The sequence below is a fragment of the Ochotona princeps genome, chromosome 8 (assembly GCF_030435755.1).
Source record: "Ochotona princeps isolate mOchPri1 chromosome 8, mOchPri1.hap1, whole genome shotgun sequence".
NCBI classification, from domain to species: domain Eukaryota; kingdom Metazoa; phylum Chordata; class Mammalia; order Lagomorpha; family Ochotonidae; genus Ochotona; species Ochotona princeps.
Window position 1 is genome coordinate 62,311,181 of NC_080839.1, and position 25,789 is coordinate 62,336,969.

The 25,789-nt window shown below is 51.1% G+C and overlaps 1 protein-coding gene across 1 annotated transcript in view; it reads right to left on the bottom strand.

Moving 5' to 3' along the window:
• Window positions 1-815: 815 nt before the first annotated feature.
• Window positions 816-25,789, bottom strand: part of PLB1 (phospholipase B1) — a 59,805-nt gene continuing 34,831 nt past the window's right edge. The window contains exons 18-36 of the mRNA XM_004582883.2: window positions 21,532-21,640; window positions 18,005-18,056; window positions 17,479-17,559; window positions 16,013-16,078; window positions 15,719-15,819; window positions 14,370-14,451; window positions 13,846-13,950; window positions 13,658-13,753; window positions 13,418-13,489; window positions 12,446-12,484; window positions 11,864-11,924; window positions 10,974-11,032; window positions 9,386-9,459; window positions 5,226-5,269; window positions 4,292-4,400; window positions 2,551-2,602; window positions 2,100-2,180; window positions 1,531-1,596; window positions 816-920 (exon numbers count right to left, since the gene is read on the bottom strand). Coding sequence (XP_004582940.2) covers window positions 816-920; window positions 1,531-1,596; window positions 2,100-2,180; window positions 2,551-2,602; window positions 4,292-4,400; window positions 5,226-5,269; window positions 9,386-9,459; window positions 10,974-11,032; window positions 11,864-11,924; window positions 12,446-12,484; window positions 13,418-13,489; window positions 13,658-13,753; window positions 13,846-13,950; window positions 14,370-14,451; window positions 15,719-15,819; window positions 16,013-16,078; window positions 17,479-17,559; window positions 18,005-18,056; window positions 21,532-21,640 — 1,454 coding nt within the window. The remainder of the gene's footprint in view (window positions 921-1,530; window positions 1,597-2,099; window positions 2,181-2,550; window positions 2,603-4,291; window positions 4,401-5,225; window positions 5,270-9,385; window positions 9,460-10,973; window positions 11,033-11,863; window positions 11,925-12,445; window positions 12,485-13,417; window positions 13,490-13,657; window positions 13,754-13,845; window positions 13,951-14,369; window positions 14,452-15,718; window positions 15,820-16,012; window positions 16,079-17,478; window positions 17,560-18,004; window positions 18,057-21,531; window positions 21,641-25,789) is intronic.

Consider the following 25,789-nt stretch of genomic DNA (forward strand, 5'->3'; position numbering starts at 1 on the left):
CTTCCTCACATACCTGTCCCCTTTTTGAAAGGTCAGAGGACCCAGGTGTTTTCCTTACTTCCTGCTATAATTTGGTCACATATAGATCAGGAAAGCTCTTCAGAGAGCTTGTGGGGAAATGCAGTTCAAAGAGGAGTCTGCTTTGGCACACACAGTTTTAAATCCACGAAATTTGTTTTTCTAGGCTAACTCTTTTCCACTAACTTTTTGAAGACTCCCTCATTCATCCCTGCGTGCTGCTGCTTTAAACGGCCAAGACAACACTGTCTTTAGGACTCTAGCCCCTGTATTTTCTCAGGAGCCTAGAGGAGCCTGTTCGCTGCCTTTTAAAACAGGAAATTTGCTTTCATCGATTTGAAAGTCAGAGAGTCGGAGATAGACAAGATCTTAGGCCACTCTCCAAATGCCCTGGTCATTTGGAGCTGGGCCAGGTCAAAACCAGGAGCCTGAGATACAACCCAGGTTTCCCACGTGGGTTGACACGGACCCCAAGTAGTTGAGCCAATATCTGCTCTCTTCCAAAGTGCTCATTAGCAAGCAGCTGGATCAGGAAGTTGAGTCAAACTCAACCCAGGCACTCCAATGTGGAGTGTGAATGTCTCAAGTTTTACTTGAAATTGTTGTGCCAAACACCTGACCCAGCTGGAACCCCGAAGTTGGGGAAGACTTGGGGTGGGAGGAGGAGGACGGGAGCAAGGCCCTGACTCCCCAGAAGAGAATGGTCATGACACAGTCTCCCCTTTACAAAGTTGGACACACACACACAACAAATCACAAAGCCCTGCAGGCCAGCTTGCTGCAATGCTGTCTCCAGTTTACCTGGCCAGCTTCACTGGGCATGTGTCAAGATTCCCCAGGAACACTTGCCGGATGACATTTGGGCTCATGAAGTCCACAAGGTTGACAAAGGCTCTGGGCACCTAAGGGCAAAGCTAGAGATGAAGGAGGCTCTGGCCCTGAAAAACTGGGAATTGGCCAGAGGGTCCTTCAGAACTCCTGCCTGGGTGGCCCGTCGAGTGGCATTTCGGGAAGCCTCTTATAAGATGATACAGAAGATCTCAGAGGTCATGAGGCTCACAGCTCCAGGGAGAAGGGGGATGCCACTGACATGGGCTACAAAGTGGCACTTTCTGGAGGCAGACAGTAAGTGCTGGGGTCAGCTCTGCTTATCTGCCATGTCAGGATCCCAAATCATTGGCCTCACCTGTGGTGAGCTAGGTGGCCTCCTTGGCAGGTCCTGAGCTCCGTCCAGTTCCCTCCAGCCTCATTCACCTAACCCTGCTGGGTGGGCAGGCAAGGGCACACATCTGTCCAGTAGGGCATGTGAGGGTCAAGACTCTCTTCTGGGCCACCTGTCCTTGCACCAGATTTATTGTAGGTGCACCCTGTGGTTCAGTACAGAGTCCCCAGTCTGGGAGCTACCTGGCAGCTGCCACCAGGAGACCACGCCCTTGACCTTCCCCTTGAGGGGTGGGGGTATCCATCACTCTTCCCCACAATCCACCTCTGTTGCCCATCAGTCCCACCTACCTCACTGTGGAGGACATCCAGGGAATCACGCAAGTGTTCAATAAAGTTGGTTGCAGAATACAAGTTCTGCAAGGATGGAAAAGAGGAGCTGGGTGAGGTGAGCAGGCAGTGAGGACAGCTTTCCTACCAGCTACAGCCATGAAGACTCATCCTCCCTCTGGCCTCCAGTGGCGACAGTTCCTGGAGGCATGGTCTGAGATGAACAGTCAACCACTGGCTAAACCCGGGACCTTCAGACAGAGCAGGTCAAAAGGAGAGAGAGGGGGCTGCTTCTGACTGCTTGGAATCTACAGGTTTTGCTTCTGAATTATTAGGGGTTATGTGAAACAGGACTAGAACCACCGTGTTCTGCCACCTACTATCTCACCATCTCGGATGTTAAGATGGTACCGGGGACCTGATGGGTGAGGAGTAAGCAATGTGAGAGCAAGTGGGTGATAGTGGGGTACGTGTCTGTGTGCAGACATAGGTGGTGTAGTCAGATAACCAGGGCTGGCTGTCAGCCCTGTTCGCAGGGCGGCTCTGAAAGGCCCACTGGTCAGCCAGGCGTATCGAGCAGGCCCCCTTACTGAATCTGTGCAGTAGTCACACAAGTCGCTGCCTCCGATCTGCACCGTGATGACCTTCCAGTCTTCTTGGAAGTTTATTCTCTGTGTGGAGGGAGAGACACGCTTGAGGATTTCCAAGAAACAGAAATGCCACCGCCATGCAAATCCACTCAACCCTCCATGGCCTCCCAGCCCACTCGAGAGAACAGAATTGGAAGGAATGTTAAAGGTTTATTTATAGACCACAGACTCTCCACACTGGGAGGGACTTTCAAGGTCATGGAAACCAGCAGCCCACTTCTCCCTACTCCCATCATCTTCTCCACTGGCCCTCGGACAGGGGGCTGTCCCAGCACCGCAGGGGTGCCTGTACTGATGGGGCTCTCATTGCTGGTCATGATGGCCACTCCATGTACAGATGGCCATACTGGCTTAGACAACACACATTTATAAATCCATCCGTCTGACTCACATGGTCGGTTTTCATCCTTTGAATCAGAGCCTGCACTTGGCTCACCAGATCCCTAAGAAAGAGGAAAAAAATCAGCCTGGGTGAGCAAGAATGCCCCTAGTCTTCCTCCTCCAGGGCCTGGACTAGCAGCTTCTGCAGCCTCACCCCTACTGCATGAGCTGGCAGAGACCTGGAGGCCTGCAGCCAAGGAGCCACTTGCCCCACCTGGAGTTAATGAACAGCCGATTGAAAAGTCAATGCGGCGCCTCTACTGTTCCCCAGCCAGTCACAGGCCCTGCTGTCCACAGTCTGTTTTCTAGGACTCCACAGGTAAGATGTCTTTCAGGATTCCAAGTTAAGGAACCACTCGCTTCTTTTCAAAGACGAATAGAGATCCTGAAATCTGTCCAAGTTTTAGCATGCTTCCTCATTTCACCCCAGCTGCTGGAAAGCTCAAAGTTTGATGCTCAAACACACTTGCCCTAAAGTCAGTCACATGGACACAACCATATCCTCCTTGGTTGTCCTCCATGGTTGTGCTTTTTCTCCCTTACCTAGATGCTATTTTTCGTAAACTTGTTTTCACACTTTCTTCAGAAAGAAGTGGGGAATAGCCAGCCTTCTCTGCAGGCCTGGGATAATTCATGGAAAGCATACAGTGCCAGCACCCAAGCTCTCTGCTTATTCAGGACCTTGCAATGGCCCTGGGTGAGATAGGGCCACAGAATGGTGACCCTCCACCCTTAGAGGAGGTGGGGTCAGTTGTTCCAAATTGTGTCTGCTACCAGGAAGTATCTTGTCTTTTAAGGCTGGGCTGGGCAGGAGATCATGCCCAGGAAGGATGGGCATGATGGGGGAGGCAGAGGCTCAGGTGGTGGGACCAGGAGCTGCATGGAACAGGTGCACACTCCATTGGGAAGCCACCTGGGGAAGCCAGGTAGTTCCGCCTTTCTTGCCAGTTCCCCCCTGGAGGTAGGCAGGAGCAGAGCAGGTTTCCCCAGAGACCTCTAAGACTTGACGTCCTATCCACCCACTCACCCAGCACCCACCGATCTTCTTGGGCATGGCTACATGCAGGGCTCTGGGAAACAGATCCCTCTAGCACCCTTATGTCATAGTCAGTTTTTAGAGTAGGATGAGGGCCTGGAACAATGGCTCAGCAGCTAAATCCTTGCCTTGCAAGCACCAGGATCCTATATGGGCACAAGTTTGTGTCCTGGCTGCTCTACTTCCCTTCCAGCTCCCTGCTTGTGACCTGGGAAAGCAGAAGTGTACAGCCCAAAACCTTGGGACCCTGCACCCATGTGGGATACTCAGAAGAAACTCCTGGCTTCTAGTGTTGGATAAGCTCAGCTCTGGCCATTGCAGCTACTTGGGGAGTGAACCAGAAGATGGAAGATCTTTCTTTCACTCCTCTCTGTAAATCTGCCTCTCCAATGAGAAATAAATCTTGAAAAAGAAAAAAGGGTTGGATGAAGGTGGCCAGCTGGTGCAGTTATGAGACTAGGTTGCCTAGAAAAGCCAGGTCCAGAGTGAGGCACTCACTGTGGGGGCATGTCCTTCTGACTCCTGTTACAGCCTCAGGCATGGGGACAGTAGGGGGAGGGAGAGGGCGGCCGGAGCCTCTCAGGTTCCTGGTGCAGCATGGGAACGGTCCCTGCTGCATGTGCACACATGTACACACATAGTTCAGCATTGTGAAATCCATGAGGACTTCATACCCCCTTCCCTGTACCCCACAGGCCCACCCCCAGTGTCGTACCCTGCCTTTGCTCCAGGGACAGCCTGGTTGAGGAAAGCATTGGCGGTACTGGCATCACCGGTGCCCACAGCATAGCCAATGAGATCACTGTTGAACTGTCGGAGAATGTCTGGAAGAAGAGGGGGAGGGGAACACAGAGGGCTCAGGCCAAGGTCAGGTAGGACATCTCCAGCGCAACGGGGCCTGGGTCCCCGCACATCCTGGGGAGAGGCAGGTGTGTGCTCGAATTGCTGACTTCAGTGATCCGAGGACAATGTAGGCCAGAGCATCGGGAGCCTCTCACTCAAATCTTTCCTGAGGCTGGTGCTGTGGCACAGAGCGCTAAGCTGCTGCCCACAATACCTGCACCCCACATTGGAGTGCAGGTTTGAGCCCCTGTTGCTCTACTACCCATCCAGCTGTCTGCTGTGAGCCTGGACCGTAAGAAGATGGTCCAACTATATGGGACCCTGCCACCCAGATGGGAGTCCCAGACAGAGTTCCAGGCTCCTGGCTTCTGTCTTAGCTGAGGTCTGGCTTTTGTGTCCATTTCAGGAGTGAATCTGTGGATAGAAGCCCGCCCTCTCAGCTCCCCCTGGCCTCCTCATCACTCTACCTTTCAAATCAATGTATAAACAACATATATAATTCTCATTGAAGAGTCACCATGTGATTTATTTCCACACCCTCCCAGGCTAGTTGGAAACACCCAAAGTTCAGGTTATTTGGTAACCAGCCCTATGTTACTCCACAAACAGGAGGTAGGGCAGGGCTTCAGCTCGGGTCTGCACATTTTAAATCCAGCATTTGGAGTATCATCTTAGGCTGCCTGTGCATGGTCTCTGGTTCTAGCTTGCAAGTGGTTGAGAAAGTTCCTTTGCTACCTCGGAGGTGCTCTCAGGGAATCCCAGGCTGAAAGAATGAGAACACCCCTAAGCCCCTGGGGGCTACTTACTAGGCAAGGTGGTCACGTTCTCCAGGGAGCCGTCCCCTCCTGAACTGTATAGAGAGGGAAAGGGGGAGAGGGAGAGAGAGAAAGCATGCACACATCAGTATATATGCTCGCCGTAAGGCCCCCACCCTTCTCCACGCACGTCAGCACCTGCGGGTGCATCAGACCCATGTCTCTATGACGAATCCCGAGGCATTTTCACTTCCTTAGTGGGTCTGCTCCCTGCAAATCCAGGATTCGTAGACAGGACTGTGCTGGTTCTTCTTGTGACCAGGTCAGAAGGCTGGGTGTTGGACTGAGCGTACACCGTGCCCAGCCACAGCCCAGGTCAGTCATCTAGGCTTTCCCACCACACTCAGGAGGTCACCATGACAAGCGCCATGTTACAGAGCAGGACTGAGGAGCATAGAGGTGAACCCACTTGTAGAAGTGAGCTACATCCCAGCCCAAGCTGAAAGCCTTCAGAAAACAAAGGTGCTTGTCTCTGCCCAGCAGGAGGTACGTTGCACTGGCGGATCTGGGGGCACTGCCTTCCGACACACCATTGAATCCCATCCACTCCAACCTCGAGACACACGCAAAATCGCATGCACTGAAACAGAGTCTGACATACATGAGGTAAGGAGGGAAGCATTTCCACCTTGACAGTTCTGCTGTGCAGCATATGGCATTGACCGTTACTTTGCCTCTACCTCTTCCCTCAAGCCCAGAGCATTAGTCCAGGCTGATGGGTTTTAGGAACACAGCCTTAGTGGGTAAGATGCTAGCTAACATGGCCATGGTTCCACACCTACTGCTTCCTGCTAAGGCAGGGCCTGGGAGGCATTGGGATGGCTCAAGTGATTGGATTCCTGACACTTACTACATAGCAGATGGGGACCGAGCACTTGGCTTTGGCACAGCTTGGGCCTGTGGTGAGTATCTGGGTAGCAAATCAGCAGATAAGAGCATTCCCTATCTGCCCCTCAATTTTCACAACAGATTCAGTAGGCTTAGCATCCAACCCACCAGCAGACGCCCCAGAGGACTGTCTGGAGTCACCCTTAGCTGCTCTTCTCTCAACAAACACGTGTAGCAGGCAGGCGGAGGTCGTAAGTCAAGGCTTGGGCCTGGCACAGTGGCCTAGCGGCTAAAGTCCTCGCCTTGAACGCGCCAGGATCCCATATGGGCGCCGGTTCTAGACCCGGCAGCTCCACTTCCCATCCAGCTCCCTGCTTGTGGCCTGGGAAAGCAGTCGAGGACGGCCCAATGCATTGGGACCCTGCACCCGCGTGGGAGACCCGGGAGAGGTTCCTGGTTCCTGGCATCGGATCGGCGCGCACCGGCCCGTTGTGGCTCACTTGGGGAGTGAGTCATCGGACGGAAGATCTTCCTCTCTGTCTCTCCTCCTCTCTGTATATCCACCTTTCCAATAAAAATGAATAAATCTTTAAAAAAAAAAAAAGAAATAAGTAAGTCAAGGCTCAGTAAGCAGTGCTGGGGCAGCCCTGCTCTCCTCCCTGCCCCCTCAGCTCTCTCCCTGCTAATTTGGCCAGTGGTTGGACATTTGGTGGAGGCCTGATTCATTTCCAACTCTGCACGAAGCTACTTAGGCTGTTCAAGATCCTTCTTTCTCTGGACAAAAGACACCAAAGCAGAACATGTGCATTTGAGTGGAAAGCAAAGGATAAGTGCATGTACCTTCCCTACACCTCCGTGTTCTAACTCTGCCTCCCTTCTTCCATCAACAAAACAAACATGGAAAATGCACGTAAACATGTATACATATTGCATAGTAATTTCTCAGTTAAATGTCTTTGTTCTAAAACAAGTGTGGTGGCTCACCAAAACCAGCAACCTACAGAAATTTCTGACCTGTTAGAATACAAATTCCTAAGAGGAAGAATGACTATACAGATACAAATGGGGAGCCAAATTATATAAACCCTTGCTTTGTTCAGATCAATGTGAGGCATAAAGGACATCTGGTCTACCTTAGACCCCCTCAATGAACATGGTATACATTACATTGTGAGCTCTGTGGCTGGGCTTCATCAGTTATTATCCAGAGGGAAAGAAGAGAAAATGAGGCATAATGACCTTTGTTGAACAAGAGCTTCTGTAGTAAGAGATCAAACTCCTCCTGACTAATTAAACAAATGCATTTCTTGCTAAGTCAGTTTAACTCTGATCTCTTGAGTGACCCCCAAACAAGCAAATGATCTCAGTGGAAGAAGACACAGTGCTCTTGTGAGTTCTGGCCTCACTGCATGGCTGAGCTGCCCACATGGGAACCCGTGTCCCACACGTGGCCTCATGACCAAGGCCCCCACTGTGGTCACAGCCAAAGCAACACCCACTCCCCCAGGAAACGCACTACTTCCCTAGCTTTATGAGGGCCGCCTTTGCAGTTGGTGCCCTAGTGGAGAGAATGAGGGGGAAGAGGTTCAAGCTGAATTTTTAATTGGCCCAGATGCACTAATGGTCTGGCATCTTCAATCTGAGGGCTTCAGAAAAAGGTCATTTTTCTCAGAGTGCTCTACTGCATGGACATCTTGCAGGGGATGACAACAGGTGTCACAAAGAGTGGCAGGAGAAAGTGTAGCTGGATGTTACACAGTTTAAAGATGTCTATATCACATGCGCCCACACACCTGAGAATCTCCCAGAAAGACAGTGGCATCCCTGTCATCTGGCACACCTGTGCATTCAGGGGGCAGGTATGGATGCAGCTGAACATGAAATCTTGGAGGTTGAACTAGAGGAATCAGGCATCAGGCTCTAGTGGGCATTCCTGGCAGCAAGATGCAGAGAACAGCTGTTTCTGTACCTGCAGAGGAGCTGCTGCAAGCAGAAAACAGCCCACCTGTCCGTCCCAGGAGCCAGGAGCTTAGCTAGCATTTGCAAAGTGGGGCAGACCATCTCATGTCCCCAAGCAGTGTCCCCAGGGGTGGCTGTCTCCCTCACTTCCTCTTTCACTGTCACTGCCTGGCTCACTCACAGGGTGGAGCTGTCTCCCACCCTGGCTTATTCCTCCCTGTTTAGAACAAGCTCCATTTCCGATTTCTTGCTTGGGATTTTCCTGCAGCCTCAGGAGTACTTGAGACAGAGGTGAGGCCCTGCCTTGTCCCATGGCAGCTTGTTAGAGACCGCCTAGCTGAGGACACAAAGGAACTTAGGGACCAGGGAGGGGCTGTATCCTGTCTTGTACCTTTCTCTGTGGAACCCTCCTAGGGCTGGCCAGAGGCTGGCCACAGTCCTGATCACCCCATCCAGTCCTCTGTCCCTGTTTCTGGGGAGATGTCCCATGGAAGGTGGTCCTGTGTTGCTCATTGGCACACTGCCCTCTGGTGGCTGCTTACTTTCCGGTTGCTTTCCCAGGTAACAGGCTCCCAGCTCCCTGACAATCACTTGGAAGCAAAGTCAAACAACTTTATTAGGAAAGAAACTTAAGAACACTCCTACCCAGCTGCTCACTGACTTCCAGTGCTTCTCCACCCCTGTGTCTGGAATGCCCCCCAACCCATCAGGCCTCTGACAGGCCTCCCTGCTCACCTTTTAAAGCTTAGCTGGACACACCCTCCTCTGGGAAGCCCTCCCACCCCTGCTGGCAAGGTTTGCTGCACCCTGTTCTCGGCCCCTATAGCATTCAGGTGTCTTCTTAAACAGCACCTGCCAATTGAGCCAAGGCTTTCTCTCTGCCTCCCTCATCTCGTCACAGCCCCGAAGGGCTCAGGGATGCTTGATGCTTATGGTTTTGTGTCCATCATCTCCTCCCAAAGTACGTGTTAAATGCACATGGAAAGGCACAGGTATGATTACATAGCAACACAAGTAAACACACAGATACAGACGGTAAACAGAGACACAGAAGCGCCAACAGGGGTCCCCTTGCACACAAGCAGCAGGTGAAGACTCAGGGGCTGGGGACTTTTCGAGAGCATTTCATGTTGCATTTGCTGCCTTGGGAGCCCGATGAGAACCTTGGTTTACCTTCTCTGTACAATTGAAAAAAAAAACAGAAAAGATGGTCAAAAGTAAGATCTCTCTACCCATCGAGGGGTCACACGCAACACCAACAAACAGGGTTTCCTTCTGTGCCTTCTCTATGTCGTCCTTGCTGTCTGAGATTTGCAGGGGACAAGCCCCCTGTCTCTGGAGGTGAGCCCCTGAGTTAACGTTACCTGAATGACAGTCCCCGATACTGAGTGACAACATCAGCGAGGTCATCTGGTTTGGAAGCAATTCCATTGCCAGCCTGTGAAGACATCAGAATCCACACGGTAACCACCACGTGGAAGGAAAAGGAGGCTGTGGCTGTACAGGGGGTTCCCAGTGCCCTGATTTATGCAGGCAGAAGGCAGAGGGAAGAGTGTAGAGGAAAGAGCAAGGGTCCAGGAGCCCAGAGTCTTCTCAACCAACTGTGTTTTTCTGGTTTGACTGTACCCTCCTCATTGAATCAGCACAATCCCTGCTCTTCTCCTAGGGGACTCTGGGTGGCCAACTTGAATCGTAGTTGCAAAACCTATTTTGAAAAATCTCAGGCCCAGCGTGATGGCTCAGTGGTAAATCTTTGCCTTTCCTGTGCCAGGATCCCATACGGGTGTGGGTTCATGTCCTAGCTGTTCCACTTCCCATCCAGCTACCTGCTTATGGCCTGGGAAAAAAAACAGAAGAAGGCCCAAAGCCCTGGGCACCTGCACCGATATGGGAGATCCAGAAGAAGCTCCTGGCTCCTGGCTTCGGATTGGCTCAGTTCTGGCAATTATGGCACTTGGGGAGTGAACCAGCAGATGGAAGATCTTTCTGTCTTCTCCTTTCTGTAAATCTGCCTTTCCAATAAAAATAAATAATTAAAAAATCTTCAGGGGATGGCATAGTGGCACAGAAGGTTAAGCTATCCCCTGTAATGATGGAACCTCCCATGGGTACCAGTTTGAGTCCCTGCTAATGGCCTGGGAAAGCAGATGAAGACAGTCCAAGCATTTGAGCCATCCTTGTGAGACCCATACTAAGCTCCTGGCTACTGACTTCAGTCTGACCATTGCAACCCTTTGGAGGGTAAATCAGTCCATGGAAGATCTCTCTCTTGGTTTCTTTCTCTCTGTAACTCTGCCTTTCAAATAAATAAATAAATCTTTTTTAAAAAAGGAATTCTATGAAGCTTTAAAAAATCAGGTACTTACAAGTTTGAGACTATTAATACTATCACAACCACATTCCTTATGTGCATAAGCAGGAGCTCCCAGGTTTGAGTGAGGGTGGTGGACAGAGTTCATGCTTCCCCCCTTCCCCTCCTCTGTGCAACCTCCCAAGAGCATCCTGAAGGGCTCACGGGTGTAGCCAAAGAGCTCCACTTCTCGGAAGCCAGGAGCAGCTTAGGACCGTGTACTGCAGGTGGGAGGCTCTGAGTTGACCCTAAGGCATTATCTGAAAGGAGACCAACACCCACACTGGCAGGCCTCGACAGCTTTTGAGTTGGGGGACATAGCTTTGCATTCATTCAATAAGCGATGCTGAATTTTCATAAGCTCCACTGAGAGTGCAACTTGCTTTTGAAAAGGTTGTGTTTTTTGTTTTGTTTTGTTTTTGATTTTTGGCACACCTGCTTGAAAAGGGCTCTTCTTATGCCTCCTCCTTCTCAGATTCAGGAGCCAAGATGGAGGGAGCAAGAACACGGCAGAACACAGCGAGGAACAGCGTGCAGGAGTCAGCACGGGGACCTAGAACCAGCCCAACTGTGCCCTCCCCCTGGGGCCCGCGGGTTCTTACAGTTAGAGAATCTCCCAGAGCAGCCACAACCTGGATGTCTGCGGGTCTCAGGGCATGCACTGTAAATGTGAGCAGAGGACATGGGTGAGCTGGGCAGGGGAGCAGTGGGCAGAGAACAGTGCTTCTTGCTTCAGGCAAGGCCAGCCACAGCATGCTTGGGCCATGCAGGAAGGGGTGTCTCCAGTACCACAGAGAAAGAGGTCACAGAAGGGACTTCAACAACTTCCTGGACAAATGGAAGAGACTTTTTTTTTAAATGGAAATACATTCTGAAATACATTCCTAGTTGTTGCATCTTCCAGGAACTCAGTGAAGATTCCTTGCATCACAGATAACCATCCTGGACTTGTAGGGAGAGGAGGAACAAGTAGCAAGAGAGAGGGTGGAGGGATCCCATCAGTCCAGCATGGTGGTCACCACGACACCTTAGTTGGAGCTATCTGGGACGAGCTGTGGGGCCTCAGCCTGCTGAGAGCGGGGGTCCGGGTTTCCCTCCTGAGTCCAAGGAATAATCATCTTGGACCTTTCCCTGCCCTCAGGTCTTACCTCCAGATCCCAGGGTACCTTCCAGGCCTTTCTGCAGAGATTGCAGAGCCAGGGGCTGCAAGGATGCTCCCTTCCCATCCTCACTCCTAGCTCCTGGTGATAGCTTCCTCCAGAGACTCCCAGGCCCCTAACGAGGGTGCGCCTAGCCTCCTCCACTGGGGCTCCCTCTAAGCTCCTTGGGGCCTGCTGGGTGTGACGTCACTATAGGCCAGGGCACACGACTCATCTGACTCATCCCAGACGAAAGAAGGGTGAGAGCAGCATCAAGGGTCTGGCAGGAAGTCTTGGCAGGGTGCTCCCTGCCCTCTAAGCACTCGTTTGTAGGATCCCAGGTTGGGACTCACCTGAGGTAGGGGGGGAGCCAGAAGAGGATCTTTCTGTGCACGGCAGCCAGGTCCCATGAACCTGAGGACACAGAATAAATCCCAGCATCTCAGGGTTAAACAGAACCCCGAAAATCAGGCTGGGGGCTCCAGAGTTAGCCGGAGAGCTGGGGGAAAATACAGATTCCTAGGCCTTCCCTGGGGCAGAGCTCCCAAACAGCATTTGAAGGCAGCTTCCTGGGTGGTTCTGGGCATTAGCTGGGGGCTGGTGACACCTTCTTCCTTCCTCCAATACAAGGATCAGAGACTCAACAAAATAGTTGCACCCCACCCCCACTTCTGTTCCAGCTTCATGAGAATATTAATCTTAATGTGGCTGTGTGATACCCTGGGATAACCAGATGTGTACCTAGCTATGAGCACTGTGGTTTCCTTGTCTGAAGTGGTAGGCAGGGAGGTGAGCTTTCTAAGAGTGTGACTTCCCCCATCCACCCAAGCCTTCTATTTGGGACATTTGCCCACAGGACTCTGCTGGACCAATCCCATCCCAGAAGTCACCCAGCACACTGCCTGGTGAGGCAAGAGAAAGCAATATGTGGGTACCTGCTCACTGTTCTTGTAGGTGCTCAGGAATGGCCAGACCTGTGAGAAGAGGGCATGAACAATGGCAGGGAGGCAGCCTTTTCAGCCAGCCAACCCCACAAGGCACTCACCTGGGCACATGCACCTCTGGCTTCTTTGACTCCTCCCTTGCAAGCCCAGCCTCTCCCTCCAAGGATGTACCAGGGCCTTGGGCTGCAACCCTAACCAGGCACTATGCTCCCAGGAACGTACGGGGCTCTCTCCACCTCTCATTCTTCTGGCTGGCGAAGTCTATGTGGCCTTTCTTCACTCTATCCTCTCCACCCCTCCAACTGGGCACTTCTTGCTAGGAACTGCCTGTGTTTCCACACCCTAGGTTTCTTTGCCACCCCATGCCCACTCCCCTGCGGTGGCCCAAGCTCGTTCCCTATCCAGACAAGGACAAACACCAGATGGTTTGAGTACTGCCCCTTGCAGGCTTGCACAGGGGTTCCGGGGTCAGGCCTAGGACCCTTCGAGTGAAGGCAGCAGCTGCAGTGTTACGTGTGAGTGAACACAGGGTCTTACTCAGTTCTTCCTTTCCAACACCTGCTTCCCATGCTCCAGCTTGCAGTTCACTGCCACAACTACCACACAACTACCACCCACGCTGGTACCACTCTAGGTCTCTGTCCCTCACTTATAGCAGTGTGAACAGGGGCTCCTTCTGTCCCATCTGCCCTGGGGTCTCCCACCTCAGCCTTCAGAATAAGAGCTGGATGCAAGCCCCATGCTTGTCTTGCCCAGCATACCAGAGTCCCCTCCCTGCCATGCAGGTGGGCAACAGGCCTCGGGTCATGGGGGTTGGGGGTCATCCGCCCTCAGTCCAACCAGATGGGGTTTCTAGATCATTAGCTAGAGTATGGAATGGAGTGAGCAGATGAGCAGATCTTGGGTGAAATGAATCCAGAGGCCTAATGAGGAGGGGCAGAACCTGGACAGTTTTTGCTCTACCTGGTTTGGACACGAGAGATGGACTTCACCTTCAAAATTATTCTCCCTTGTCTTCTGCCCAACAGGTTCCAGCTGACGCAAGGAGCAAAGGAGAGAACAGGGAGTGAGGCCGTGCAGCCAACAGGCAGGAAAGATCGGGTCGGGGAAGGGAGGGACCAAGGAAATGGGGGCAACACAGCCTGAGGGATGCCCTCCACCACGAGGAGGGGGACAGCCTCCCTTCCCAGCCCTCCATCTTACCATGTTGTTCCAGAGGGCACTGGCTGCATGCGCATGCGCCTTGCTGCTGAAGTGGAAGCAGTCGGGGGCGAAGTAAGAGTTGTCTGGCAGCCCCTCCTGAGCAGAGACAGAGATGCGCCATGAGACTGGGGCTCGCAGGGACCTCAGGGACGTACTGACTCTCCTGGCCCACTGCGCATGCTCCCTACCGCGGTCTTCGGCATGTTCACGTTCTCGAAGAATGGCTGCAGGACCACTGTGAAGTCGTCCTTCGAGTCATAGCGCCCACTGTCGATCAGCTGCTGCGTATTATTCTACAAGGATAAGGCCTCCAGCATCAGGTATCGGTCCTTGTTCCGTCTGGTGCTGGGACACACGGGCGCACGGGATCTGCCTGCCCAGTGGGCTCAGGGGACACCTCAGCCAGCCTGGTGCCCACTGGGATCTCTCAGATCAGCCCTGGTCACAGTGTAGGCAACAGCTCAAGTGCTTGGTCCCTGACCTTCTGTGGGAGAGCTGCACGGAGTTCAGGGTCCCTGACTTCAGCCAGGCCCTGAACTGGGACGTGAACCAGCGATGGAAGCTCTCTCTGTGTGTCTGATTTTTAAATAAATTGAAACCATTTTTTTTTAATTGGCAAACTAGTCAGCAGTGTTTGCCTGCCCAGTTGGGGTTAAAATCACCTCGGTCCCCAAACAGGGCAGTGAGCCCCCGGCCCCACCTGCCCACTTACCTGGTACTCCTTGATTATGTCAATGAGGGTGGCGAGCTCTGTGGAGTTGTCATCAAACCTCAGGACACAGGGACAGAGAGACCTGCAGGTGACACCCAAGAGATGCCCACAGGTAAGCCAGACAGGGGTATGAGCCTGAGACTCAGGATCTAACTCAGAAAGATCCCAGATCTCTGCCAGGACCTGTGTTGTGGTGTGGCATGTTAGGCTGCAACCTGCAACACCAGCTGGGATGAGGGAGGGAGGGAGGAGGGTGGGAAAGAAGGAAGGGGGAAGGAAGGAAGGAAACGAGGGAGGGAGGCAGAAGGAATCTGTATCAACAAGGGCCCAGCCAGATAAACTTTGTACAAGGTAAAACAGACCATGTCTCAGGCCTGGATTTGCACTTGGGGATGAAGTAGGCATTTCTCTGCCATCTGCAGAGTGGCTTTCGGAGCAGCATCACCTACGGCAGGTGGAGGGCAGCGTGATACAAATGCAGCAGTTTCCCCCCCAGGTGTGCCGCAATGGGCACACCGCACATGCGCGTTGAATGTGAACTATGCCAAGTCCTGGGGCTCCGTGCTGGAGTGAACACGGCTGAAGCCATATGTATGCCCAGGGCCTGGAGAGAGTGGGGACCATGGGGTACACCTGCTCACGGTTCCCTCAGACCTCCTTCAGGGGCTCTGGGCAATCTGGACCCCATCCCTGGACCAGGGGAGGTTTGGCATGGATCTTCAGGGGAGCAGCCAGTGTACCCTTAATTTCTAAGAGCTAGTCTGGCTTCTGTGGATTACTCACCCACTCAGCAGACAGCTGCCGAACCCTGTGCTGTGCTAGCCATGACTCAGAGTTCATGGGCAGGCAGCAGGAGAGGAGGCTGTGGTATCTGAGTCATGACTTTGTGATGTGCCCAAGGCTAAGGAGGGGGCCTGCACAGAGCCTCAGACTGGGGCAGGGCCATGCAGCCACTGACACCTGGCAAAGGCACGCTCACCGTAGGCCAGGCACCCACCTCCCTGCTGATCCTCCTGGCATCTTCCAGCAAGCAACAGTGATCCCAGATCTGTGAGTGCACAGCCAGAGCCCTGGTGTACCCCGGAGGCCCAGCTATCCTGACAGAGTGAGCCATCCTCTTCCCTCCCTCCTGGAGGACTGGAGGTAGCCTGTGATTGCCGTGGCAACAAGAGCACACCTTGAGGAGGCAACAGAGGGCCACCCCAAGATGGATACAGCGGGCTGTCCCTGGCTCCACCTTCCCAGGTGAGAAAACGGGGCTTTCCCAGGACTCCTCAGCCTTGTGTCCTGGCTTGCTTGCTGTGGGCTAGGCAGCCCTTTCAGGAACAGGTGACAGGCTTCCGGCTCACCTGAGGATCAGCCTGGGGCAGCTGACTCTAGTCTCCTGGTAGAGCTCGCGCAGCTTGGTGATCTCAAGCACCTTCACCAGATTCACAAAGGCCCGGGGGACCTGCGTGGAGGTGAAGTCAGTGGCCTGCAGGGTGAGGCTGGGCCCGGAGCCCCAGCTGGCCCCCCACACTTCCTTCACTGCTCTTTTCTCTCGACTTCTTCCCTCCACCCCTACCCACACCTGTGAGTCAGGTACAGGTGACCCTCCATGGAGCTGGGCTGGCACAGCCGCTCTGAGGCTGCACCCACCGTACCTCGGCATGGAGGATGTCCAGGGCCATGGCGATGTTGTCTGTGAAGTTCTGAGGAGAATAGCGCACCTGTAGGGAGAAGGGCATTCCCTGAGCACCCGCTCTGCAAACCCGGCTCCCTCCTCTCTTGGTCTCCTTCTCCCTCTGAAGTCAGAGTCTGTGATGTGGAAAGAGAAGGTTTGTGCTGGGGGCTTCAGGTGCACCCCCCACCCCCCAGGCTTGTTGCAGCTGACTCTTAGGGAGTGTCCTTCTCCTGCCTGGAGCTAGGAAAAACCCCAGGTCTGCCTGGGAGCAGGTCCACTTAGAGCATGCATCCCACCATGGGCCTTCTGCGGTCCAGGGCTGGAGCAGACGCCTCTAAGACCTCTGTGACTTAACCATCTCCAGTCCTATGGAGAGTACCGTGAAACCAAACCGCATCCCAGGCGTAATACATCTTCACCATTATTCCTCTGGATCATAACACAGTTGGTTTATAAACTTTGTAAAGCCAGCAAACTCTGAGATTAAAATTGAACCAAGATCCCTGCTGTGAAACAGACCAGGGTGGTGTCACTTGGGGAGCAGGGCAAAGGCCCATGGCTCCAGTTCCTCACTCTTGGCAGCCTCAAGGCCCCCCATGGGTCCTTCACGGGCTGAGAATCCCTGACCCTTCATGGGCCACTGAGGGTCTGGGGGACAGGCCACACCTTCTTCTGAGCAGGTGCTCACAGGCTCCAAAAGGTTTCTGCTTCCTGCCCCTTGCTACACACACACACATACCCCACACTGGAAGGCTTCTGCCCTGTTTCAACCTCTCTGAAGCCTGCTGTTCCCCATGCCAATTGCACGCCGACTCTAGCTTGAAGCTGTGTTCCATGCACAGCACCAGAACCACACAGTGGTGTCTGTGTCACGGGGCAGAGGTTCTAGGTTTCGATGGGGGTGGGAGTCAGTTCCTTGAGGAAACCCACATGGAGTTTGGGTGGCAAACAGATCAGGATAGCCCCGAGGGGGGGGGGGCTGCCTCTTTCAGCTCAGAGACCTGGGGCTCCCAAGGAACACAGCACGTATGGAGAGGCAGCTCACTGGGCAGCTCTGTGGCTGAGTTAGCTGCCTCTACCAGAAGTCCACCTCCCCTGATTTGTCACCCCACAAAGGTGGACCAGTCACAGCCTGGGGGACACAGGAGAGGATTGTGGTCATTCGCAAAGAGGGACAAGACTCTTATAGATGACCGGGATGCCCTCCTATCCTCCAGAACGATCAGGCTCTATTCACAGGGAACTTGGGATCCACCTGCTCCTCCAGTGTGTCTCTCCCAGGCAGTGAATGCCCTCTTGGACTCAGGGTTAAGCCCAGGCTGGGTCTCAATCCTGCCATACCACTGCTCAGCAGTCAGAAAAGAGGTGGTGCTGGAGGGTCGTGGGCAGGGGCATGGAAATCCTTTCCTGGGGGAGGGTCTGCAGTGATGGGCCTGGGGAACGTACCGGGTCATTGCAGGAATCGCAGAGGTCATTGCCTCCAATAAACACCGTTATAATCTTCCAGTCCTCCTGGAAATTTATCCTCTGAAATGAATAGGAAACCAACAAGTAAGAGCTTGTCTGAGAGGCAGGTTAAGGAACACACAGTTGACTCCTCATAGTGGCGAGAACCCATTAAGTGCCTAGTGGGGATTCGTGTTTTCTGTCCTCTGGTTTGGGGGTCCTGACTCATGGGTGCACTTATTTGGGGTGGGGTCATGATGGGTATCCACGCAGCCGTGTTCACACACGGTCACCCACGAGTCACACTTTCCACTCATCCTGGGGAAGCAGGTTTGGAGTCCCCTGAGCTTCGGACCTACATCAGCCTCCAGCATTCCCAGGAAGTGGTTGGGGCATGGGGAAGCTGATCCTCTGGCTATGGGAAAAAATCGCTCATCAACGCCCTCTCCCCCTCTGCTCCATCTCCCTGGATCTCCTGCATCCACTCACTATTCCAGGAGCCCCAACTCCACGCCCCCACACTCACCGTGTCATTCTTCATCAGGGTCACCAGCCTCTGGGCTTGGGCGACTAACCCACTGCAGGCACACACAAGAGAAGGGAGGGGTGAGGAACCAGAGGGCGGTGTGGTGGGGGAAGGGAGAGAATTTGGAGGAGTCAGAACTGTAACAAGGATGGCCCAGGTTGGGTGAGTCTCTTACTGGAAACTGGGGCTGACGCCCCTGACACAGCCCCCTTTCCCATGCAGTGCCACTGGGGGCGCTGATGGAGCTGGGGATGAGCAGAGCCTGCCCACATGAAGGGGTGACCTCGGAGCCACTGCTCTCTGAGGGACCTGTTTTATTATCTACTTTCTCTGCCAGGGCAGGCTGTGCAGCACAAACAGAAAGGCTAGCTGTGAGTACCGCCCAGCACGTACAGCTCAACACATGCCTGCTTCAGCAGGTGCCATGACCTTGGCTCCCTGACTCTCAAGGTGACCTGATTGAGTCAGAGGCACTAAGGCTGGACACTATGTAGCCTCTGCCCAATTGTGGGACCAATTAATCCTCAGCTTAAACCTGCAACAACAACAACAAAAAATGTTCTGCACCTTAAATGTCGACAAATATCTTGTTAGAGTTACAAGCCAGTCTAGATTATCCTAAAATCTGCCAAGATCAGCAAAATTATACTTCAACACAACAAATGGCTAACTACTAAAATAAAATAGACACGAGACAGCTGAATGGTACCTTATAGCCATTTTAAGGTATGTAGCAGCCGGTCCTGTATATAAACTAAAATTGAAATGTCAATGAGCTAATCATAGGTTGTGGTTAGGACTTGCTTTTTTTTTTTTTTTAACATACTGGTTACTCAAAACCATGTCAATTCCATAATATTGCAAATTGCTGTTGATGTTATATTGGGACTCTTAATTGACTGGGATGATATTCTACCAGCTCTAACTTTGGACCAGAAATGGTCTCCCCAAGAAACTGTTCAACCCATCTGGACAATAAGTAGCTGGACTCTATGCTTGGTATATGTTTGCAAGGAAAGAATCTTGATTGAATTTGAACTGTAATACTGCATCAAGGTGGAGGAATCCACCAGGGGGGAGGGGAGGGGGGATTCCCAGAGCCTATGAAACTGTCACATAATGCAAAATAATTAATAAAAAAAATATAAAAAAACCTGCAACAGAGAGATATACCCTCTTATCTCAGAGGGCCACTGGGAGCAGCCAGGCAAGTGGGCAAAGCAGAGCAGAAGCACCTGCTGGGGCCATACAGCCTGGGCAGCAGCCTGATTCCCCCGGGTCAGCTCTAGGACTTCACCTTGCACACCTTGCCTTCCGCTCTGCACTGTGGGGATGGTAAACAGCCTCCTCCTCCATGGACCTACTGCAGACTTCACTGAGAACTTAGAACAGTGCCCATGGGGGCTGGCAGGATGATTCGATTCCTTAACCTTCCACCTTCAAGCACCAGGATCCCATATGGGCACTAGTTTGCGTCCCAGATGCTCCCCTTCCCATCCAACTCCCTGCCTGTGGCCTGGGAAAGCAGTAGAGGATGGTCCAAAGCCTTAGAACCCTACACCCACATGGAGACCTGGAAGAGGCTCCTGGCTTCTGGCTTCGGATTGGCTCAGCTTTGGCCATTGCAGCTATTTGGGGAGTGAATCAGCAGATGAAAGATCTTTCGCTGTCTCTCCTTCCCTCTGTAAATCTGCCTTTACAATATAAATAAATACATCTTTAGAAAACTGAATAAGTAAATAACAATGCCTGGCATGTGGCAAGCACAGCCACTGACTTCTTTGTACCACCACCATCAGTAAGCTCCCTGGTCCCATGTCTAGCAGGAAACAATAACTGTCGTCCCTGTCCCCTATTAAGCATCGCCCTCCCTGCCACTAAACCTGATCAGGTCCTTGCTCTCCTGGCTGCACACTGTGGGTTAAGACTCTCAAATGTGGGCCCGGCGGCGTGGCCTAGCGGCTAAAGTCCTCGCCTTGAATGCCCCGGGATCCCATATGGGCACCGGTTCTAATCCCGGCAGCTCCACTTCCCATCCAGCTCCCTGCTTGTGGCCTGGGAAAGCAGTCGAGGACGGCCCAAAGCTTTGGGACACTGCACCCGCGTGGGAGACCCGGAAGAGGTTCCAGGTTCCCGACTTCGGATCGGCGCGTACTGGCCCATTGTGGCTCACTTGGGGAGTGAAACATCGGACGGAAGATCTTCCTCTCTGTCTCTCCTCCTCTCTGTATAACCGGCTTTCCAATAATAATAAAATCTTAAAAAAAAAAAAAAAGACTCTCAAATGCTTTGAGCCCTAGAGTTTTCCTCTGCAGACGTGCAGGGTCAGGGCAGGAGAGCCACTGGCCCCCTGCTGGGACCATCTCACTGGGTTATCTTACAGAATACAAATGCTGATGCACACACATCTGGCTCCAGGTGTGTGAGGAGCTTGTGAGAAAGCCTGCTGGGCACAGGGTAGATGACCGTGTGGGCAGGGCCCTGCACTGTTCAGGCCCCTTAGCTCTTTCACACTCCGGGGCCTGCACCTGTCGTGTGGGAATTCTCATCCCAGCACTCCCTACCAGCTGGCTTGTGCTTGGGCCTCTCGTGTGACACAGCTCCAAACCAAGACAGAACAGGGACAGAGTTCCAGGGCCAAACAAATCACACATTTTGGGTTGTTTTCATGTGTTTGACTCTGTACTGGCACTCTTGGTATCCCCTGTCTCGGCCATGCTTAGAACTGCCTCTCCTCTTACACCGTCAGTCAACTCATGCTTGGGCAAAGTCCCATTACAGGTCATAGTGGATCAAGTCCAAAATTTCAATCAGGTACACAGCAACCTTTCATTCTTACCATCACCCAGAATAATAATTTAAAAAGAGATTCCCCTGCATTCATTTTTTAAAAAATCCATCAGGCTGTGCAACCTGCTGCTTTGGATGCAGGGTCACTTGTCCTGGCAGGGACGAGGTCAGGATGGTGCTGAGAGCTGGGGAGTGTAGGGAATGGAACCCAGGGACCACACAGCAGGAATCCCAGGAACCAGGGGCAAAGTATGGCTTGTGGTTATTCTAGGAGGAAAATAGGACTTAAATAAAAAAAGATCTCTGTTTCTTTTTCCCTAACTAATGTGGCATTCATTTGTCCTCTGAGCAGGCAGCAAACCCCACGAATCACTCCAAGTTCTAGAATCCTGGCATGTAACGGGGCCATGGGAGCCGGGGAAGGTGGCTGACCGACTCCCCAGGACCAGCTGGTCAGGGTGTGTGGATGATGACATGGTGGCGGCCTTGCTCACCAAGCTTCCTGGGAGGGCCCTGCATGTCACAGGACCCCTCATCCTGACCCTACCCTGTACTCTGGCTTTCACATCCATGACAGTGCCTGTACCCAGGGAGCCCTAGTGCTGCCTGTCTCATGTGGATACATAGGATGTCGAAGTACCTGCTCACAGCACCTGTCTGGCATCAGCATCATGGCTAGTGCTATACTGAAGAAATGGGAACAAACCAGCAGTTCAGGCCAAACCCTCCCCACTCACTCAGCTCGGGCTCCAGCCACCGCCTGGTTGAAGAAGGCTCCGGAGGTGGTCTCTCTCCCAGTGCCAACAGAGAAGCCCTGCAGGGAGGGGTTGAATTCCCGGAGGATATCTAGGAACACAAAGGAGAGATGCACTTCACAACCACCCCAGAGGGAGCTCTGGCTTCCTTGAATGAGTGTTTGTTGGGGACAAAGTGCTCCCCGGCCACCTGCCGGCTCCCACCTCTCACCCCTCAGATGGCACAGAAGTAGGAGCTGGAGCTGGCTGATGCTTAACCACAGGAGTAGCACACACTAGGTGCTTTGCAAGTTAAGTGTTTTCTTACACACCTTCCTTTTTTCCAAAAACACAGGGCTTCTTCAAACCATCCATGGAACATGCACAATGCGAAAAAAAAATATGACAGATCCCAGAATGTTTTTGCATCAACATTATTTTTTAATTCTGTTTTCCATGAACTTTTTAAAAGTACCTTTGTACTTAATGCCTCTTCATCGATATATAAGTCACCTACTATGAAAGTCCCCAAGTTAAAAGTATACCATTAAAATCTTTCAGTTTATCAAGTTATGCAAACATTGCCATAATCAACTTCAAAACATGTTAATTGCCCCAAAGATAATCCCAGTGCCCCCCAGCAATCATTTCCCATCCTTGCTCATGGCAACTGCTCATCTAATTTCTGTCTCTCTGGATTTGCTTATCTCAGACATCTCACATGAATGAAATTGTGCAATACCTTCATGGCTGGGCTCTTCCATTTAGCATAATGTTTCTAACCTTCATTAGGACTTCACTCTTTTGACTGCCAAGTAGTATTCCATCATATGACTGTGCCTCATTTATCCCTTCTCCAGCTGTCACATCGGGTTCTTTCCACTTTTCGTCCATCATAGACAGTGCAGTGGCAAACATTTGTGTATGCATGTTTATGTGGATTTCTCTAGCATACAGCCCTAAGAATAAAATTTCTATATCTACACCTTATGGTAACTCTGTTCAACTTGTTGAGGACGTGCCAGGCCTTCTTCTCGGAGGAGCTGTTCCATTTTACACTCCCACTAACAGCAGAGCTGGAGAAGGGCTGCAGCTTCGCCACACCCACACTGATCAGGTTCTTACTGTCATGCATCACATTATATGGTGTCACACTATGGTTTGGGTTTGCACTGAGAGTTCCTGCAGGGGAGCATTTTTTCTTATAGGCCATTTGCATATTTTCTTTGGAGAAATGGCCATCCAATTTTTTTTATCTAGCTTTAACATTTTTTTTATAATTTCTAGACTCATGCTTTTCATCCCCTATATGACTGCCAAACATTTTGTCCTGCTCTGTGCACTGTCTTCATTTTTCTTGAAGCTATTCTTTGGACCCAAACACTTTTACCACTTGCAATTCAAGATGACATGACTGCACCCAAGCTCATGGAGATTTGTTCCTACATTTTCTTCTAAGCATTAGGCGTAGCTCTTATGTCTGGGTCTATGATCAAAGTGGAGTGTATCTTTGCAGTGGTGTGAGGGGGGGGCCCAGCTTCAGTCTGCATGGGACTAGGCGTCTACCCCGTCACCATCTGTCACATGCTCTCTTCTTTCCCTGTTGCATGGTTTTGGAACCTTTGTTGAAAATGAGTTAACCATAAATTCTAAGACTTTCTTTTCTCTCAATGCTAACGTTCTCTGTCTGTCCTTATGCCAGAACCACATAGTCTTGATTACTGTAACTTTCTGGGAAGTTTTGAAACAGAGAAGTCAAAATCCTCTAAATTAGTTCATCCTTGTCAAGACTATTTTGGCTATTTGGGGCCATTAGGCTTTCCACACAAATTTTAGGATCTGCCTGCCAGCTTCCACAAAGAAGCCAGCTGGAACTGTGACAGGATTACACCAAATCTTTAGGTTCATTTTGGAAGTATTGCTATCTTAACAAGTCAGCCTGATCCACCAACACAGGATGGCTTTTCATTCATTTAGGATTTTTTTTTATAGCAATGATTTGTAATTTTGAAAGTATAAGAGGCATGCTTCTTTTGTTGAATGTATTACTAAATATTTTATGCCTTTTGGTTCTGCTATAAATGCAATTATTTTAATTTCATTTTCAGTTTCTTGGATAGTGAACAGAAATACAATTGCTTTCTGCATATTGACTTTGTATCCTGCAACTGCACTACATCCTCTAGTTAGTCCCAACAGTTTTTAATGGATTCCTTAGAAATTCATTTTTATAGGATTTATTTATTTGAGAGGCAAGGTGATGGGGGGAAGGGGAAGAGGAAGAAAGATTTTGTATCTACTGGCTCACTCCCCAAAAGGCCACAACAGTCAAAGACAAACACAGAGGCCAGGAACTGCGTGCTGGTTTCCCACGTGGGTGACAGGACCCAGGTACTCTGTCCAACATCTTCTGCTTACTTCACAGATGCATCAGCAGGGAGCTGCATCAGGAGAACAGCCAGGACTCAAATGAGCACTTTGACAGAGGAGCTGCTGCCATCACCAGCAGTGGCTTTACCCACTGTGACACTGGCTCCCTTAAGGCTTTCTACATGTAAGATCATGTCACCTTCAGATAACAGTTTATTTCGAATCTTGACGGTTTTTTCTTTCATTTGCTTGCCTAACTGCTAGGACTGGGACCTCAGGTGTAACACTGAATAAAAGTGGCGAGAGTACACAACCTCGTTGTACACTGGCCTTGGAGGAAGTAGCAGTTGTCTTTGCTTGGTGAGCTGTCAGTCTCTAGGGGATGCCCTTATCAAGTCAGGGCATCCTGCTCCAAATTGGTTGAGTATGTTTATGGTAAAGAGTTGGACTCTGTAAAAAAGAAAATGCCTTTTGTGATCCACTAAGAGGAAAGTGTTTTTTTTTTTTTCCTAGAGAGTGTTATATTAATTGGTTTGGGGAGGTTTTAAATGTTGCTTTGGTTTATTAGCATGTTGTTGAGAATTTGTGTCTACATTCATGAGACACGGATCAGTGTATTTCTTTCCTTGTGATGTCTGTCTTATTTGGGCATCAAACTCATAGGATTCACTGGAAAGCATCCTCTCTATTTTTAGGAAGAGTGGTAACAAAACTACTATAATCAATTACTAACGTTTGTAAGAATTTACTAATAAGCAGAAGTCTGCTCTTTTTGGTAGGCGTTTTAAATTTGAAATCAATGTATGTATTTGTGATTCAGTCTATCCTGATTTCTATTTATTATTGAATCAGTTTCAGTAGTTTATGTCTTTTCAGGAATTTGTCCATTTCCTCTAGAAGTTATCTAACTTACTGACTTGTAACTGTTTATCTAGTTCTCTCAGCATCCTTATTGTTATAAGGTTGGTAGCGTCTCTTCTCATTCTAGATTTCAAGCCTTCTCTTGCCCTGTCAGTTTGGGTTAAAACCTTGCTAGTTCGGCTGACCTTTCTGTTTTCACGCATTCCTAAGTCTTTTCTACACTGGATCTACGTTTGACTTGTCCTTCTCCATCTACCCAACTTGACTGCAAACTCTAGAGAGTGAAGTCTGTGTAAGTTTCAGGGCCTCCTAAATGCTCAATAAATGTCTATGGACTAAATAAAGTTCAGACAAGTGAGGAAAACCATGCCCAGGGATGTGCGTGTATATATGTATCTCCATATGTTTTATATATATGTGTATGTATGTATATATGTACATATATTTGTATACACACACACAGCCACTGGATAGAATTCTGGGCTGGACCTCTGGTCTCTCAGCTCCAGCAGACAGCACTTCCCTGTGGGTCACAGTCTCCAGGCATGTAGGAAAGCAATGAACCGGGGACAGCCAGAACCCTGGCTGAAGGTCTACTGAACACGACTGAACTGGACCCCCGCCTTGCGGTGCTAGGGCGATTCCACTAAGGGACTGAAACCACTCTGACTTGTGACGAGTAGAAGGAAGATCTTTGAAGTCACCTGAGCTGTGTGCACATGCAACGGTTAGTCCTGGGAGGTGGTGGGTACCCATTCCTAGGGGAATCCAGCACCTGCCAGCCCTGGCTAGGCCATGAACTTGCACATAGTTATCTCTGCCTGATGAAATCTAGATCCTAAAGCTGTTTCTCAGAAGACAGAGCTAAGCAGCCTCCATGTTTTCCTCTAAACTTTGCAAATGGTGATAATTGTTGGTTCACTTGCCTGTCTTTAAGGACAGACCTTGCTGGGATCATCAGTGCTCCATTCGATTTCCCAAGCACTGGAGTCTAGCCTGGTGGACTAAACTGAATAGCAAGAAGAGGGCT